Source organism: Anser cygnoides, chromosome 30, assembly GCF_040182565.1.
Source record: "Anser cygnoides isolate HZ-2024a breed goose chromosome 30, Taihu_goose_T2T_genome, whole genome shotgun sequence".
In the NCBI taxonomy this organism is placed as follows: Eukaryota; Metazoa; Chordata; class Aves; order Anseriformes; family Anatidae; genus Anser; species Anser cygnoides.
Window position 1 is genome coordinate 2922593 of NC_089902.1, and position 8691 is coordinate 2931283.

General features: G+C 51.3%; 1 protein-coding gene across 1 annotated transcript; it reads left to right on the plus strand.

Annotated features, from left to right (window-relative positions):
* The first annotated feature begins 7043 nt into the window (after window positions 1-7043).
* LOC136787684 (olfactory receptor 14C36-like) lies at window positions 7044-7769 on the plus strand. The gene has a single exon (XM_066984998.1). The coding sequence runs from the start codon at window positions 7044-7046 to the stop codon at window positions 7767-7769; it is 726 nt and encodes a 241-aa protein (XP_066841099.1).
* Window positions 7770-8691: the final 922 nt, after the last annotated feature.

The window sequence follows — 8691 nt, forward strand, 5'->3', positions numbered from 1 at the left end:
CACTGACACAGCCTCCCTTGGAGCTCGTTAGAGCAGAGCATTGGAGGCAGTGAGGACAAGGAGACAAAGGCAAAGTGAAGGTGACCCTGATGTGTAGGAAAACTGGATGTGTGTCACCAAGCACAAGGCCCCAGACAATAATGAATGATTTGAAATTTGAGAAGACAGAAAAGGAAGTTAAAATAGTAGTAATAACAATAATAATAATAACATCAATAAGAATAATATGTACAAAGCAAGTGATGCACCGTGCAATTGCTGAGAAGCCCCTCACCGATGCTCAACCTGTCCCTGAGCATTGGTCCCCCGGACCCTGGCCAGCCTGCATCAGGATCTCTTGTGCACGTCCCTTGACCTTCATTTCTTTCAGTGCAAAATCAGCTTTCAGAGGAATTTGGAGTATTTTCTTCCCTTTCTCAAACACTTCTTCTGCTCTGTCACCCCACACAATGCCATCGACGTACTGCAGGTGTTCAGGAGCTTCCTCCTCTTCCAGAGCACTCTGGATCAGTCCATGGCAAATGGTAGGGCTGAGTTTCCTGCCCTGGGGCAGTCGATGCCAGCTTGAAAGCAAGCTGTGGCCTTCAGTCTGCTGGCAAACGGATGAAGAAAAATGCATTAGCGATATCAGTTGTGGCAAAACGCTTGGGTGCCTTTGATCCTAGTTTGTATGGAAGCTCTACCGTGTCCGGCATGGCAGCACTCAGCACTGCATGACTTCATTCAGCCCAGGACAATCCTCTGTCAGCGGACTCTGTTGGTGCTCTACTGACCCAGGTGCACGGCTGTGGCAGTGATTGGCACCAGCTGTCCTTCAGCCCTCATCAACCCCACAACAGAAGGGTCCTGTGAGAGACCAAGGCAAGGCAGACAACAGCATCATGTCCTCCGCATCCAAGGCAGCTGTGCCAAAAGCCCACCCATACCCTTTTGGGTCCTTGAAATATCTCTCCTCTCCTGAAGCAGTCTCTTCCAAGGATGCACAGAGTCCGGGGCCAGTCCCAGTGGGGTGCTTTTGCCACTCCTTCCCACTTAGACTCACCTCAGCCTCCAGTACAGGTCAGTGTTGGCATCCCCCTGTCACTCCAGACATACAAATGGGTTCACCCCTCCACAGCTTGATGGCACGAGGGTACGCTGTGCAGTGGTGTCCACTGGAGTCTGAGACTTCTGGGGTCTGATGTGCAAGGCCATCGAATCCACACAGTCCAATACAGCCGATCGTCCCCTTCCTCCCCCTGGCTGGAGGCAGGGCCCCTCTCGTCCTGCTCATAGTATTCCTTACTGTGTCTGCAGGACTGCCCGCTGGAAAGTGGAGCAGCAGCTCTCTAAGAACCCCTTTTAGGGATTGTTGTTCCTTGCCACTCACATACCCGTGCCTCTAGGGTTGAGGCAGATTTTCCATCCCACTTTCTCATGTCCTCTCCATGGTCACACAGGTGAAACCACAGGGTGACACATCGTGTGTACCCACCATCTCTCCTTTCCTGCCCCCTGAGTCCAGGGAGGGGCCCCGTTTCTTCCAGCACCAGAGCAGCACAGGGATAGGGATCGCGTGGTTACTGATGCTCTTAGGACCTCTTCCTCTTGGTCCTCCTACTCACATGATGGCCCAGCTTTTCTGAAGCCTGCCTCATCTTCTTTCTCCTCCTTTCTTGTCTGGGTAGGAGTTCCTTTCCTTTCTTAAAAATAAATAAATAAATAGAAATAAAGAAAGAAAAACTGTTTTTTCTGTTTTTCTTCCATATACGAGCAACTGATACAGACAAAAGATTGGTTTTCTGGCCCAGACACAGGGCCCATAAAAGGAGCTGGAGTTGCTGCAGGGCATTTTGCAGATGCTGTAGTGGCTGCAGGGTCTGTCAGAGGGGTTGGAGTGGCTGCAGGGCTTGTCACAGAGGTTGGAGTGGCATTGATTGTGGCTCTGTAAGCATAGGCCAAGAGCCAACACACTGCAGTGGTATGTGTCTCTTTGGAAATGCCAGGGTGATAACACCACTTTTTCAAGCATTTCACAGTTTTTTAGGATGCTATGTTTGCTCAGGGATGAAGTTCCAAAGCACTGGAGGTGCCCCCTGCTCTAGGTGCCTGCCCAGATCCTCCCACACTCCCTGCCACTCCTCATTCTCCTGCCTCTGGACACATCTCGGGATGGCATGCTTAAGTAGTTGCTTAAACATAAACAAAATACTGAACACATGCAGGAAATGTAACAATAGGAACATGCTGGTTTGACCATCCCAAGGATATTCAAAGCTTTGGAGAGCTATTGTAATTAGCCTGTAGGAGAAGGAGGAGGTGAAGGAGAGAAGGAGAGTGAAGAAGTGGGGAAAGGCCTCCCCCACTGTCCATACCAGTTCCACCCCCCCCTCCTGCCCCACCCCACATAGATTTACTCCCTGAGGAGAAAAGGCAAAAAGTGTAAAAGAGTGTAATTATTAAGAGTTACTAAGAGATGAAGAGATGGTTCCCAAGGTAGAGAGGTGGCAATAATGTTATCCTATCAGAAGTCAGTGTTATCCAATACAGCAAAAGATTAACCTTAAACCTGTCCCCAGAATTGATGAACAGCATGACATGGAAGACAGACAGTTAGCAATGTGCTATACAACACAATTCTGAAAACAAGCACAACAGACCCCAGATCAAAAAGTTCGACATTGTGATCAGCAACTGTTAATCTGATCTAATGCTTAGAACAACTTACTTTTAAAACGCTCTGGTCAGATCTGTCATCTCAACCTTTGTGCTCCACACAAGGAACCAAGAAGACTTGCTGTGGTTTGACCCGGCAGGCAGCTCAGCGCTACAAAGCTATTCATCCACTGGGATGGAGGAGAGAACTGGGAGGAAAAAAAAAAAAAAAAAAAAGTAAAAGTCTATGGGTTGATATAAAAGCATAATAACAATAACAACAACAACAATAATATATAGTTATTATTATATTATTCTTAATATATTATTCTTAATATATTATTCTTAATATATTATTATTATTATTATTATTATTATAGACACAAATAAACTAAGGAAGTGATATCTTTTGAGCATATCAAAAGACAGAAAAAACAGGTGGCTGTGATTAATTGGAAAGTGTTGGACCTGAGCATGACCGATACGGTATGGAATAAGCGGTGAATTTTGTCCTAGTTTTGGCTGCAAAAGAGTTAATTTTTCTTCCTAGTAGTTGGTATGGTGCTGTGTTTCATATTTACAGAATTACAGAACAGTTTGGGTATGAAAGGACCTTAAAGATCACATCATTCCAACTCCCCTGCCCTGGGCAGGGACAACTTCCACTAGACCAGGTTGCTGAAGGCCCCATCCAACCTGGCCGTGAACACCTCCAGGGATGGGGCATCCACAACTTCTCTGGGCAGCCTGTTCCAGTGCCTCACCACCCTCAGAGGAAAGAACTTCTTTCTAATGTCTAATCTGAATCTACTCTCTTTCAGTTTAAACCATTACCCCTAGTCCTATCGCTGCTCTCTTTGATGAAGAGTCCCTCCCCAGCTTTCCTGGAGGCCCCTTTAGGTACTGGAAGGCCGCTGTAAGGTCTCCCCAGAGCCTTCTCTTCTCCAGGCTGAACAACCGCAACTCCCTCTGCCTGTCTTCATAGGAGAGGTGCTACAGCCCCTTGATCATCCTCGTGGCCCTCCTTTGGATTCATTCAAATAGATCCATGTCCTTCTTGTGCTGGGGGCCCCAGAGCTGAGTTCAGTACTCAAGGTGTGGCCTCACCAGGGCTGAGCACAGAGGGACAATCACTTCCTACAATCACCTCCTACCCTCGAGCAGATCAACACTCTTTCTGAACTTGGTGTCACCTGCAAACAAACTGAGGGTGCACTCGATCTCCTCATCCAGATCATTGTTGAAGATATCAAAGAGAACTGGCCCCAGTACTGGGCCCTGGGGGACACCGCTAGTGACTGGCCTCCAGTTGCCTTTGGCTCCATTCACCACAACGCTTTGGACTTGGAGACTCAGCTAGTTTTTAACCCAATGAAGCGTACGTCCATCCAGGCCTTGAGTTTCTCCAGGAGAATGCTTTGGGAAGTGGTTTCAAAAACCTTATTGAAGTCTAGTTAAACCACATCCACAGCCTTTCCCTTGTCCACTGAGCACATCACCTTGTCATAGATTGAGATCTGATTTGTCAACCAGGGCCTGCTTTGGTAAAATCATGCTGACTGGGCCTGATCACCTGGTTCCCCTGGAACTGTTGCGTGATGGTACTAAAGATTATCTGCTTCATGAGTTTACCTGGTAAAGAGGTCAAACTGACAGGCCTGTAGTTCCCCGGATCATCACAATCAGGGTGAGCCATCAACCTGCGGACATTAACAGCTGACAGAATGCAGCATCTGTCCAGGGGAACCTTGAGAAACTGCAGGATTTTGCCTACAGAAGCCTCTTGGCATTTACAAGGAGAAGAGCCCAGTCCCGCACCAGAGGAAGAGGAACCCCACACATCAGGGCAGACTGGGACCCTGCTGAGGGAGCAGTGCCCAGGAGGAGGAGGGCCTGGGCACCACGAGGGATGCCATACGAGCAGTGGTGCTGCTCCCCAGGAACCAGGCCAGCTTCCTACAGAGCTGCCTTATGAGGAGCTTGGCCACCAAGACAATCTGAGTTATCAGACTCAGTTCAGATCCAGTGAGACACCACACTAGTAAGGGTCTACATCCAGCAGGGAAAGATGAGCAGGTCTGAGAGTCCCTAGGACAGTCTGGTGTGGAGAGCAGCAAGGGCTGTGGCAAGGCTGACATTCCCAACAGGACCCAGGGCTTTGTGTCCATGGCTCTGGCTGCTGTCTCTGTCAATGAGGCCTAGGAGGAGACAGCACCAGGGCCTCATTGCCTCCTCGCCCCCACCCATGAACAAGACAGGGCTCGTAACATTCTCCTGCACTTGGCCATGCACATCCCTACTCTATGCTCACATGCTCTGCTCTAACGAGCTCCAAGGGAGGCTGTGTCAGTGCTGGCCCTCAGGGGGACACTGCAGGAAACTTGCCTCTGACTTGGACTTCTGGAGAGATGTCTTCAATTGTCTCTCAGTGCCTGAGGTTCGTGGGCTCCTCACCAAAGCCCCCCGAGGGGGGATTCCAATGCCTTGGGCTGGGCGTCTGGTGCTGAGCTGGGCCGGGCTCGTGGGACAGAGAGAGCTCGTGGCAAGAGGGCCCTGGTGCAGAGAGACAGCTCTGCCCAGGAGCAGCTCCTGTGCACAGCGCAGCAGGGCTGGGGGCTCTGACCGCAGGTGGCATGGGGACAGGAGAGAAGGAGAGAGGGCTTGGAGGCAGTGAGGAGCGCAGCAACAGAGGGCAGCGTGTGGCAGGACAGATCTGCAGGCTCTTGGCATTGTGAGTCTCTGGCAGCAGGCCCATGCAGGTGGGGTTGCCAGAGGAGTCTTCTACAGCTGGCACATCTGATGCCTGACAGCATCTGTGGGGATGGGTCTCTCTTCATCCAGCGAGGAGTAGAAGATGCTCTAGAGAATGGCATTTCTAAGAGGAAATTTTAAGAGTATGACTGAGGCTTAGTTTTTCTGAAGGGAAAGTCTTTTTTGGATTCTGCGCTTTCAGATACCTTCAGTAGAGGGGAATCTGAGTGAATCTGAGCACACAGACTCTGGGATGGGGTCTGTGAGCATGGACAGGGAGGAGACGTGGGGACACAGAAGCGGCTCCAAGCAGGGACGCGGGCAGGCAGCAGGGACATGGAGAGGTGGTGAGAGGGAGCTGCTGCCAGAAATGCTGTGCGAGGGAGGGCTCAGGCACCTCCCTGACAGCCCCTGCAGGGCAGGCGCCTTCCCTGGGACACCCCCTGCTCTCCTCTGCCACCAGCACAGCCTCTGCCCTCAAGCCCCCCCCTCTCCCAAGCAGGAGCTGCCTCCTCTGCAGGCAGAGCTGCAGCACAGGAGGGTGTGCTGAGTGTCCGTCTGTCCCTCCCTGGCCTTGCCTCCCCTGGCAGCAGCACGCTGCCATTCCTCCTGGCTTCTCCACCTGGCCGTGCTGCTGCTGCTCTTGTTCCCAGGCTGCCTGGGGTTGGGGGTTTCACCTGCCCATGGAGTGAGCCCTCGGGGTGCCTGGGGGAAGGGGAGTATGGGGACAGGGTGAGGGGTCTGGAGATGGGCACTTGGAGCCTGGCTTCTTCTGCTCTCAGCAGTACCCAGGTTCTTCTCAGGAGAACCTCCTTAGTGCAATTGTCCTGTAGCTCAAAGAGATGTCAGCACACCTGAGACCAGCACTGATGGACAGACTGGCTGTCGTCTCTGTGGGACGCTCTGCACTAAAGGGACAGTCTCTTTGCCTCTGAGGATCCACAAGGTTTTACTTGGAGTGCAGCAGAACGCCCAGGATTTATGCCTTAGAAACACTCCTCAGGTGTGGTGGGGCAGCTAGAACCAAAAATACAAAACAAATAATTAACTAAATCTCCACACCCTGCTCTGCAGTTGGGTGAACTGGGAGCAAAACTGGGGAAACCTCTTTGATATCAGCAGTAAAGTGAATCTGAGACTACCCCATGTTCCTACCATGTTACTCCCATGCTACTACCATGCTACTACCTCTGGCTGTAGTGCAGGACTGATTCTTGCATTGCCCACAGATGAGTCCCCTGTTCCCAGAGACACTCTCAGGGAGAATCAATGAAAGAGACCTTCAAAATATCTGCCTAGAAATGGGCAATTTTGGGTGATTTTAAATGATAAAATGGAAAGAGTTTTCCTCTGATATGCCTGTGGTACATTATCACTGCCTTTCTCCTCCTTGTACAGGACCTCATGACCAGAATTAGCAGATGTCCAACAGCAGCTCCATCACTGAGTTCCTCCTGCTGGCATTCGCAGACACGCGGGAGCTGCAGCTCCTGCACTTCGGGCTCTTCCTGGGCATCTACCTGGCTGCCCTCCTGGGCAACGGCCTCATCCTCACCGCCGTAGCCTGCGACCACCGCCTCCACACCCCCATGGACTTTTTCCTCTTCAACCTCGCCCTCCTCGACCTGGGATCCATCTCCACCACTCTCCCCAAAGCCATGGCCAATGTCCTCGGGGACAACAGGGCCATCTCCTATCAAGGGTGTGCTGCACAGGTATTCTTTTTTCTCTTCTTCATTGGAGTGGAGTATTGTTTTCTCACCATCATGGCCTATGACTGCTACGTTGCCATCTGCAAGCCCCTGCACTACGGGAGCCTCGTGGGCAGCAGAGCTTGTGCCCAGATGGCAGCAGCTGCCTGGGGCAGTGGCTTCCTCTATTCTGTCTTGCACACGGCCACTACATTTTCCCTGCCCCTCTGCCAAGGCAATGCTGTGGACCAGTTCTTCTGTGAAATCCCCCAGATCCTCAAACTCTCCTGCTCAGATGCCTACCTCAGGGAACTTGAGGCACTTCTGCTTAGTGTTTCTTTAGTTTTTGGCTGTTTTGTTTTCATTGTTTTTTCCTATGTGCAGATCTTCTGGGCGGTGCTGAGGATGCCCTCTGAGCAGGGTCGGCACAAAGCCTTTTCCACGTGCCTCCCTCACCTGGCCGTGGTCTTCCTGTTTATCAGCACTGGCATGGTTGCCTACCTGAAGCCGCCCTCCATCTCTTCCGCATTCATGGATCTGGTGCTAGCAGTTCTGTACTCCGTGGTGCCTCCAGCACTGAACGCCCTCATCTACAGCATGAGGAACCAGGAGCTCAAGCATGCGTTGTGGAAATTGATGAGTAGATGTGTTTCAGAAGCAATAAATTTCCATTCTACCTCTGCAGATGACTAATAATGTCAATGACCTCAAGAACAACTAATTTTATATATATAATTATTTTTGTGTGTGTTTGTGCATTTATGAGTGTTTTTATTACAGGACTTTATTTCTTTTAATATGGCTTAAGTTGCCCATTAAAATGATATGATTCATCTCATTTCTTTTACTGTATGTACCTGTCAAGTATAGCTCATAGATTCTGTTTATGAGGAGCCAGGCCCTCTGTGAATTTAAATAGAAGAAAGGAGCCCGTTGTTCCTCTTTCATTTCAGTATATATGTGTTCAATGTATATACTGAGACTCTGTACACGAGAAGACTGTCTCTCTGTGAACATAAACAAAGTGAAGGAGCCTGCACTGCCTTCCTTGTGTGACGTCCTTCCTGTGAGAGCTGCTCTGGCTCTGCAGGGGCAGTGCCATGTGCAGGGCTGCAGAGGAAAAGAGTCCCATCCCAGCAGCACGGGCAGGGAGCACCAGCGCTTGGGGCATGCCGAGCTGCTCTCTTGCCACTGCCCCCCTCTGGTGCTGAGCCCTGCTGGTGGGGTCAGGCCCGGCTGCTCCTGTAGCTTGGTGCCAGTGCTGCTGTGGGGCTGTGCTGGGACTGCAGGCAGGGACAGGCAGTGGGCACGGCAGTGGCACAGCCGGCCTGCGCTGCAGCACTTCCCTCCTAAGGGGGGATCTCCTCCAAGGTGGACTCACCACAGCTCAAGGGCTCAATCTGCTGTGAGCAGGCAGAGGAGAGCTCTGCAGCCCCAGGGCACGCAGCAGCCCCAGCCAAGGAGTCTGGCGAGTGATTTGACTGCAAGGTCCCTCCTGCCCTAGCACCTCCCAGAACTGGCACGGCACTGGCTCCTGTGTGCCAGAGAGGCTGGGAGCCCAGGAGCTGTGCCATGGGCTGGAAGGATCACAACCAGATCACTTCTACCTGGGCAG

Coding starts and splice junctions, on each gene's coding strand:
- LOC136787684 (XM_066984998.1), top strand. CDS start 7,044: ATGGCCAATGTCCTCGGGGACAACAGGGCCATCTCCTATCAAGGGTGT.